The sequence below is a fragment of the Solea senegalensis genome, unplaced genomic scaffold, assembly GCF_019176455.1.
Source record: "Solea senegalensis isolate Sse05_10M unplaced genomic scaffold, IFAPA_SoseM_1 scf7180000017089, whole genome shotgun sequence".
Lineage (NCBI taxonomy): Eukaryota > Metazoa > Chordata > Actinopteri > Pleuronectiformes > Soleidae > Solea > Solea senegalensis.
In genome coordinates, this window is record NW_025322232.1 from 1 (window position 1) to 10035 (window position 10035).

A 10035-nucleotide genomic window follows, 5' to 3' on the forward strand; every position below is an offset into this window, starting at 1 on the left:
TTTTTTTTTTTTTAACCTGTCCTGTCTAGTACCCAGGGCATGTAATATGATTGACTGCATGCCTTTTGGTGTCGGACAGATTTGATATGTGCAGGACGAGTCTGGGATACTCATAACTGCAGTATTTTTATTTATTTGTTTTATGATTATGTGTTGCGGGCAGCCGGACCGGACAGGGGGACAGGGAGTGGACTGACAAGGGGATGGGGAGTGAGCGGAGAGGAGGAAGGGAGGGGGAGTGAGAGAGAGAGAGAGAGAGCGAGAGAGAGGGAGAAAAAAGAAGAGAGAAGGAGATCGAGAGTGAGAGAGAGGGAGAGCAAGGTGGACAACAGTATAATACATGGGTTAGTACCATTAAATTGAGATGATATAAAGTAGACAGAACATACCTGATAAGACAGAACCTAGGCAACTTAAGGGTGACATTAGTGTGTTAGTAACAGGTTAATAACATTGAACAGTTGAAATTATTTAGCGTATACAGAACATACTTTCAGGTACAGTTTATATAGTAATTGTTAATGACCACATCAAGAGAGTATGTCCGGGCTTACAACAGTTATATCAGTTAAATTTAATTTATCTTAGCGTGTTAGTGTGTGTGTGTGTGTGGTCGTGTATATCAGTGTATATGTGCAGGAGTTGTCATTAGGTATGATTGGAATTGGGGTGGGGGACCGTGCCAATGTCCGGTCCGTCCCCAGCGACGGCCCGAAAATCATCCAGGCGCCTAAGGCGCCCAGTAGTCGTACCGGGCAGGAGAGGCCCACATCCACCACTCCCAGGATAGCAACGCATCCGCCCCGCAGGGGGCCCGTCGGAGGGATGCGGGGGGAAAGCCCCCCCCACCCAGGGTCGACCCGAGGGGGCCGGCGGCGACAAGACCACGGACAGAGGCCGAACCACCCCACACCCAGGCAGGCCGCAGAGGCCCAGGGCCTCCGCACCCAGAGCCCGCCAGCGCCCAAGGGCAGGGCCAGCCCACCACGGGGGGAGCAGAGCCCCCCCAGACCGCCCACCAGGGAGGCACGGCCAGATACCCACCACCGTCACCCCCACCGCCCCCCAGAAGCCGACCGCACGCCCCCCAGCCCAGGGAGGGACAGGCGGAGGCCCACGTAGGGCCACCAGCCAAGGGGGCCCCCAGAGACAGAAGAGAGGCAGACTCCCGAGCCGGTCCAGACCCCCAGGTAGAGGCAGGGCCAATGGTCCAAGGACCCGCCGCGCCCAACCCCGCGGTGCCCCGGAGAGGGGTCCCCCAACATCCAGGAGCATCTGCGCCCGCCGACGACCCCCGCCGGGTAGGCAGACTGCCGCCCACCACAGTACCTTCAGGGAGGTGCGTCATGATGAGCCACAACCATGCCTCCCGGACACCCCCCAGACCGAGCGCAGGGGACCCGATCCCCCACGTCCAGCGACGCCTCATGGCCACCACTGCTGCCCCCACCCAGACCGCCAGTCCCCACACGGCCAGGGGGTGGGCAGGAATCGAGCGCTCAGGAGTGCACCCACGACCACCCCCCCCACCCCAGCCCACCGGTGATTGATTTGGAGGTGTGTGCATGTGTGTGGTGTGTGATACGATGTATGTTGGTATCTGGGGTGTAGTTAAAATGGCGGAGGGAGATGTGGCACGGGCGTCCCACTGTTGGCAGACAGTGGGGCCGTCGACGTGTCTCTCGCCCACCAGGCCCTAATGTCTAACATGCGATAAAATTTGGGGAAGGGTGGCAGATCATCGGGGGAACGGAGAGTGGCCCCATCATGTGATGGTCCCACCCCCCGACTCCCCACCATCTCAGCCACACACCCCCCGGTGCCCTAGATGTGTGTGTTTAGATGTATCATCTGCGGTGGGGGGGGGCGTAGGGGGTGGGCAAGAGTGCCCCCCCAAGTAGGTTGCCAGCTTCCTGACTGGCAGGGCCATATGTCCCATTCCCACTCACCCCCGGCCAAGAAGGGAGCAACCCGTCCAGGCCAGGGACACGCCATGGCATCCCATGAGTGCCGCCGGGGCGGAGGACCAGATACCCCCACACCCGACCAGAAGGTAGGACCCCGGTGAGCACACCAGCCCCGACGAGGCAGGACCCACACCCAGGCCATCACGGCACTACTGACGGCAGCAATCCTCAGACCCCGGCCCCGCCCACAGCCCAGGAACAGTCCAGACCAGGCCCACGCTCCACCCCATCTCCCACCCCAAGGGTCCCCAAAGCAAGGCGCCCCCCCGCGTGCCCCCCACCATGCCCCCCCCAAGGGACGGAGGACGCACAAGTCCGCTCCAGAGCGCAGCAGGAGCACAGCAGCGTGTACCGCCCCGCCACCCCGGAGGGCAGAACCCAGGGAGGATCACCCCCCCCCCACTATGGGCCAACCCCACCCCCCAGCGCCCCGCAGGCCCCAGCGTACAGAGACCCAGACCCCCTACCCCCACCCGCAGTGCGGCGCCAGCCCAGCCCCAGCTCACGGCCCACCACCCCAACCCCCACGGGCCCCCCAGGCCAAGGTGGCAGCCCCCCCACAAATCCACCCCGACCCCCGTAGGGCAGACCCACAGCCACCGAGGGACGGTAGACCCAGGGCCACCAACCCATACAGACCACCAGACATCCCCAGTACCCCAGATGCACGGCCCGCAACACCACGGACCGACCAGGGAAGACACAGTCACCACCCCGCCCTAGGAAATATAATCAATTAGAGGTGTCCAGGTCAAATCAAATATAGGTAATTGTTTCTTTATGGAAGCAGACATTCTCTCCATAGAGATGTGATCTGAAATTAAATTTCTGTATTGGTTTAAACTTAAGTTTTTCTTGTTTTTCCAGTTCAAGAGGATAGTTTTCTTGGCGATGCTTAGGCTGTTGATTAATACGTGCGATTTTTCCATGTTTATATGTATTACGTTTAAATCACCCAGTATGCATAGCGTGGGGGAAGGTGGTATGGTGTATTCGAGACATGCTGAGAGGTCCTCGCATACCCTACACCAGAAGTTATACACCGGTGTGCATAGCCATATAGCATGCATGTAGTTATCTGCTGTGTTTTCGTTGCAGTTTGTGCAGATATTTGATTGTGAGAGCCCCATTCTGAACATCCTTTGTCCTGTGTAGTGTGTTCTGTGTAAGATTTTGTATTGTATTAGTTGTAGGTCTGGATTTTTTATCAATTTGAATGTGTTAGATGATATCTGTAACCAGAAATTTTCATCTAGGCTGATGGATAGGTCCGCCTCCCATTTTGTGGTTGGTAAAGAGATTATGCAATCATTTTTAGTCAATAGTGCATGTGTTTTAGACACCATTTTGGGAGACATAAGGTTTAGAAATTGTTTGATCATTGGAGGTAGTTCTAGATCCAATTTACTGGTTTTAAACCTCGTCTGGATTACAGATTTTATTTGTAGATAATCAAAGGACGTGTTGCTGTTAATGCCATATTGTTCCACTAAGTTATGGAATGGGATGAATTTGTTATCTTGAAGAATTTGTTCCAGGTGCCTTATACCTTTTTCTTGCCATGATTTGAGTTTTAGTGTTGTTTTATTCCGTAGTATGTCTGGATTATTCCAGATTGGGGTATATTTACATGGGATATGCGAGGACCCAGTGAGTTTGATAAATTCCCACCAGGCTGACAAGGAGGTATTTATATTTATGCTTTTAAAGCACTGATGTTGTTTAATGGTTTTGCTTATAAATGGTAGATCGGAGATTTTAATTTCATTACAGAGTGTTTGTTCGATGTCTAGCCACAGACTGTCCAGTGGTTTGGGTTGGAACCATTTTTGGACATAGTGAAGCCTATTTGCAAGAAAGTAGTTGTGGAAGTTTGGAAGTTCCAGACCACCATAGGCTTTTGCTTTTTGGAGTGTTTTTAAACTGATGCGTGCTGGTTTGGTTTTCCAGAGGAATTTTGTGGTGGCAGAGTCTAAGGATTTAAACCAGATTGGTGAGGGTTTAGTTGGAATCATTGAGAACAGGTAATTGATTTTTGGTAAGATCATCATTTTCATGGTGTTAACTCTTCCCATAAGTGATATAGGTAAGGAATTCCATCGTAGGAGGTCATCCTCTATTGATTTAAGTAGTGGGGTATAGTTTAATTGTGCTAGATCTGACAGCCTGGAGGAAAAATTTACACCCAAATATCTAATGTTTCCAGATTTCAGAGGACAGGATGGTGATGATTTGAAGTCATGGTTGATTGGTAGGATGATCGATTTTGCCCAGTTTATCGAGTAATCTGATATGGCTGAGAATTTATTAAGAAGTGTAATAGTCTCAGAGAGAGAGCTTTGTGAGTTTTGGAGGAAAAGTAATACATCATCAGCATAGAGGCTTATTTTGTGATGTAGTTTTGTTGTTTGAATACCTTTGATATTTTTGTTTGTGCGAATAGCCGCTGCGAGTGGTTCGATAAAGATGGCGAAAAGCGACGGGGAGAGTGGACAGCCTTGTCTGGTGCCTCTCTGGAGAGTGAAGCTTGGAGAAGTTTGATCATTTGTTCTGACAGAGGCAATGGGAGAACTGTATAAAATTTTGATCCAGGAGATGAGTTCTTCTCCGAATCCAAATTTTTCCATTGTGGCAATTAGGAATTTCCAGTTTACTCTATCAAATGCTTTTTCTGCATCTAGTGAAACCACTGCTGCTCTAAATTTATTAATTGTGCAGTAGTCTATTACATTTACTAATCTGCGTGTATTATTAGTTGAATGTCTATCCTTAATGAATCCTGTCTGATCTGGGTGAATTATGAAGGGGGTGATTTTTTCCAGTCTCCTTGCTAAGGCTTTGCAGATGATTTTAAGATCTGCGTTTATGAGTGAGATGGGGCGATAGCTAGATGGGAGTGACGGGTCTTTCTCAGGTTTGAGGTGGAGACAGATATGTGCTGTATTTATGTGTGTGGGGAGAGTGTTACTTTCCTTGATTTTTATTATCATTTTATAGAATGTTGGTGCTAGTATGGACCAGAATGTTTTGTAGAATTCCACTGGGAATCCGTCTGGTCCTGGGGCTTTCCTGTTTGGCATATGGTGTAGGGCCTCATTTAGTTCAGCTATTGTGATATGGGACTCCATAGAATGAACCTGTTCATTATTAAGTTTTGGTAGATCTATGGAGTTTAAAAATGTGTTTATGTCTGTACTTGATGAGTTATTGTTTGATGAGTATAAGTTTTTATAGAAATCTCTAAAAATTTTGTTTATTTCTTCCGGTGCATGGGTTAGTTTACCGTCTGGGTCTTTTATAGAGTGGATAGTTGTTTTTTCTTTGTTTAATTTAAGTTGGTTAGCTAGGTATTTACTGGATTTATTGTTATGTTCAATGTTTTCCAAGCGTAATCTCTCCAGTTGGAACTGCGTTTTCCTTTCTATTATTTTGTTTAATTCAAGTTTTAATTTTCTTATATTATTCAGCAGGTTCTCATCTTGGGATGCAGCATAGGCAGTCTCTAATGTTTTTATTTTATGTTGTAGTTCTAATTCCAGTAGGTTTTCTTTCTTCTTTTTAAATGAGGAGTATGAGATTATTCTACCCCTCATAACTGCTTTTGCTGCCTCCCAGAGGACATCTGGTTGTGTTTCTGGCAGGTCGTTTGTTTCTAGAAAAATTAACCACTCTTTTTCAAAGTATTTGATGAAATTTGGATCATCTAGTAATGATGTATTAAATCTCCAGTTTCTGATTGGTGGTGTGATGGCCTTATTAGTTATCTTTAGTGAAACTGGTGCATGGTCACTAATGGTGATAGGGTGAATCAGAGTGTCTGTGACGTCTGATAGAATTGAGCTGTTGGTGAGAAAGAAGTCTATTCTAGAGTAGGAATTGTGTACAGGTGAGAAGAAGGTGTATTCTTTATCAGCTGGATGACAGGAGCGCCAAGCATCACAAAGACCATAATCACTCATGTATTGTTTAAGTGTTTCTGTTGATTGCCAGTTCCGTGTTGTTCCTGCCTTACTGAGCCTATCAAGTTCTGGATTGAGTACCATGTTGAAGTCCCCTCCTATTATCAGTGTTGTGTCTAAGTGAGTGGACAGTGAGGAGAAGAATGTGTGAAAAAAGGAGGGGTCATCAACATTAGGACCATATATGTTAGATATACAGAAGTTTGTATTATTGATTAATAAGTGAAGTATTATAAATCTACCTTCTGGGTCTATCATAGTGTTCTTATGTATGAAGTTTAATTTTCTATTAATCATGATGGCGACTCCTCTCTGTCTAGAGTTGTAGCTTGCTGTGTATATGTGGGGAAATTGTGATGAGGTGAGCTGGCAATCTGACTTAGCTAAGTGAGTCTCTTGTAGTAAGACAATGTCCGCTTGGAGACTATTTAGGTGGTTGAGGACTTTAAGTTTCTTATGTTTCGAGCCAATTCCACGCACATTCCAAGTGACAAGCCTGAGTGTATTCATCTTATTAACCATATTTATTTATCTAGTGTAGCCTGTGTGTGTTTTCTGTGCATGTGCACAACCTGATGTTCAACACAGGGTGTGTGTGTTCCCATGTAAGTATGTGTGTGTGTGTGCCTGTCTGACAGCCTATGTGTGAGTGCTGTTGTCTAGGATAGGGTATGTGTGTGCGTGTATGCATGTGTGTGTGTGCATGTGTGCTTGTCTGACAGCCTATGTGCGAAACTATAGCCTGTATGTGGATGTGTGTGTATGTGTCTACGTGCTTGTAACGTGTTTGTGTGTGTATTATGTGCATGTGTGTGCGTCTGTCTGTCTGATAAACTGCAATACTACAGCTTGTATGTGGATGTACATATGTGCGTGAGTTTACGTGTTCAGCATGTGTATGCATGTATATGTGCGTGTGTGAGAGAGAGAGTGCATGCGTTTGTGCTGTTGTATGCAGGGGCCTCGTTTTGATGTGGTCATTAATTACAGGATACATGTTGTCGATTGTGACATAGTATACTCTAGAAATACATGAACATAGAAAAACATAAAAACATAAACATGAAAAACACATAGAGGGATACAGTGATAGAAATAACCAACCAAAGTCCAACAATATTCTTACCGTCTTCTTTTTTACCTTGGTGTACGCTACAGAGATGTGCAGTGATTGTGAATTTAGTGGCGGATTAAATGAAGGAGCGAAGGAATAATGTGAGTGTGGATTTAATTATGGTTTTATTGTATTGATTTAATGTGAGCGATATATCGGTTTACCGTGTGTTTAGTAGAGCCAGGGGGTTACCTCTTTGTCCCGGTATAACTGACCGTTGACGTAGAGCTTGTCTACTGCTATTACTGCCCGGGATCCGCCGTCAATAAACTTTCTTCTCACCGGGAACAGTCTCCTGCGTCGCTCCAGGATTTCTTTCGGGAACTGGTCGTTTACGCTGAAGTCCGTTCCTCGCAGCTCCCTGCCTCGGCTCTTGACCAACTCCTTTTGTTTGAACTGTTCGAATTTGACAACAATCGGACGTGGTCGCTGGTCTTCCTGTCGTCTTCCTCCTAGACGATGGGCCCGGTGGAATGGAATGTTTTTGACAGTGTCTGCCGGGAGTTTGAGTTGTTTTATAATGAAGTTCTTAACTGTCGCTTCTGCGTCTTCTTCGTTTTTTTCCGGGATCCCAGAGAAAACTAAATTGTCTCTCATGCTGCGTGCCTGTAGATCAGTAATTGAGTTCTTTATGTGAGTATTTTCTTCTCTGAGGCGCCTCGTTTCCTCAGTGAGCGTTTTAACCGACCCTTGAAGTGTGTTATTTTCTGCCGCGAGCTGGGACACCTGTTGCTGGCTGAACTCAAGAGATTCTCGCAGCGATTGGAATTCCTTGTGCAGAATCTCTACCAGAGAGAGTCGGCCATCAAAGGGGTCCAGCTTCGCGTTGATGGAGGTAAGAATCTCCGTGAAGTCGCTGTCAGCTGATGAGGCTGCTCCAGGTGAGTCCTCCGGGCGACTGCGTTTGGAGGAGGGGGTAACCGCTGGTTGTTTAGGTTTCCCCATTACGACTCGTTCAAAGTACTCGTCGATGTAGTCCTCCAGATCCTCCAGTCTCCCGTATTTGCCCTCTTCCCGTGCAGAAAAGGAGATGTGACTGACAAGTAGTTTTTTCCCTTATTTTTCCTTCTTGATAGTATACTGTGTGGCAATGTTTGGGCTAGACGCGCGCCGCCATGTTTTGGTTTGGTTGCACAATCTCGCGCAGTCTCGCGATACTACCACATCTCCCTCGCGATTCTTCCTTCTTCCTCGCCTGAAGTTAACATCTTAAAAGTTATACTTCTGTACCCTCAGTGTTTGATTTTGCAATGATTTCACTGTTGGGATGTGTTTTTCTATTAGTGTCTCTTTGTGTGCGCATTCAGCTGAGATAAGGCGTTTAGTGACTTTTTCAGTGTTTGATACTGTAATGATTTCACTGTTGGGATGTGTTTTTCTATTAGTGTCTCTTTGTGTGCGCATTCAGCTTAGATAAGGCGTTTAGTGACTTTTATAATTTTTCTACTGTCTCGTTACATAAAACTCACAAATGAAGTTAACATCTTAAAAGTTATACTTCTGTACCCTCAGTGTTTGATTTTGCAATGATTTCACTGTTGGGATGTGTTTTTCTATTAGTGTCTCTTTGTGTGCGCATTCAGCTGAGATAAGGCGTTTAGTGACTTTTTCAGTGTTTGATACTGTAATGATTTCACTGTTGGGATGTGTTTTTCTATTAGTGTCTCTTTGTGTGCGCATTCAGCTGAGATAAGGCTGTTTCGTGACTTTTTTAATTTTTCTACTGTCTCGTTACATAAAACTCACAAATGAAGTTAACATCTTAAAAGTTATACTTCTGTACCCTCAGTGTTTGATTTTGCAATGATTTCACTGTTGGGATGTGTTTTTCTATTAGTGTCTCTTTGTGTGCGCATTCAGCTGAGATAAGGCGTTTAGTGACTTTTTCAGTGTTTGATACTGTAATGATTTCCCTGTTGGGATGTGTTTTTCTATTAGTGTCTCTTTGTGTGCGCATTCAGCTTAGATAAGGCGTTTAGTGACTTTTATAATTTTTCTACTGTCTCGTTACATAAAACTCACAAATGAAGTTAACATCTTAAAAGTTATACTTCTGTACCCTCAGTGTTTGATTTTGCAATGATTTCACTGTTGGGATGTGTTTTTCTATTAGTGTCTCTTTGTGTGCGCATTCAGCTGAGATAAGGCGTTTAGTGACTTTTTCAGTGTTTGATACTGTAATGATTTCACTGTTGGAATGTGTTTTTCTATTAGTGTCTCTTGCTGTGTGTGCATTCAGCTGAGATAAAGTTTAGTGACTTTATAATTTTCTGCAATGAATTTACATAAAACTCACAAAATGGGGATTAGCACCATCTTAAAAGTTATGCTTTTCTGTACCCTCAGTGTTTGATTTTTGCAATGATTTCACTGTTGGGATGTGTTTTCTATTAGTGTCTCTTTTATTGTGCTTTCGAGATAAAGGCGTTTAGTGACTTTTTCAGTGTTTGATTTTGCAATGATTTCACTATTGGGATGTGTTTTTCTATTAGTGTCTCTTTGTGTGCGCATTCAGCTGAGATAAGGCTGTTTCGTGACTTTTTTAATTTTTCTACTGTCTCGTTACATAAAACTCACAAATGAAGTTAACATCTTAAAAGTTATACTTCTGTACCCTCAGTGTTTGATTTTGCAATGATTTCACTGTTGGGATGTGTTTTTCTATTAGTGTCTCTTTGTGTGCGCATTCAGCTGAGATAAAGCGTTTAGTGACTTTTTCAGTGTTTGATACTGTAATGATTTCACTGTTGGGATGTGTTTTTCTATTATTGTCTCTTTGTGTGCGCATTCAGCTTAGATAAGGCGTTTAGTGACTTTTATAATTTTTCTACTGTCTCGTTACATAAAACTCACAAATGAAGTTAACATCTTAAAAGTTATACTTTCTGTACCCTCAGTGTTTGATTTTGCAATGATTTCACTGTTGGGATGTGTTTTTCTATTAGTGTCTCTTTGTGTGCGCATTCAGCTGAGATAAGGCTGTTTAGTGACTTTT

General features: G+C 45.2%; 1 protein-coding gene across 1 annotated transcript; it reads left to right on the top strand.

Moving 5' to 3' along the window:
• Positions 1-1930: 1930 nt before the first annotated feature.
• On the top strand, positions 1931-2690 carry LOC122763811 (proline-rich protein 2-like). Its single transcript, XM_044018370.1, has 2 exons — positions 1931-2053; positions 2130-2690. Exons 1-2 carry the CDS (start codon positions 1931-1933, stop codon positions 2688-2690), a joined length of 684 nt encoding a protein of 227 aa, XP_043874305.1.
• Positions 2691-10035: the final 7345 nt, after the last annotated feature.

Excerpts from the sequence above, each read along its gene's own strand:
- LOC122763811 (XM_044018370.1), top strand. The coding sequence starts at position 1,931 with ATGTCCCATTCCCACTCACCCCCGGCCAAGAAGGGAGCAACCCGTCCA. Across the intron at positions 2,054-2,129 it reads CCCCCACACCCGACCAGAAG|CAATCCTCAGACCCCGGCCC; the intron begins GTAGGACCCCGG and ends TACTGACGGCAG.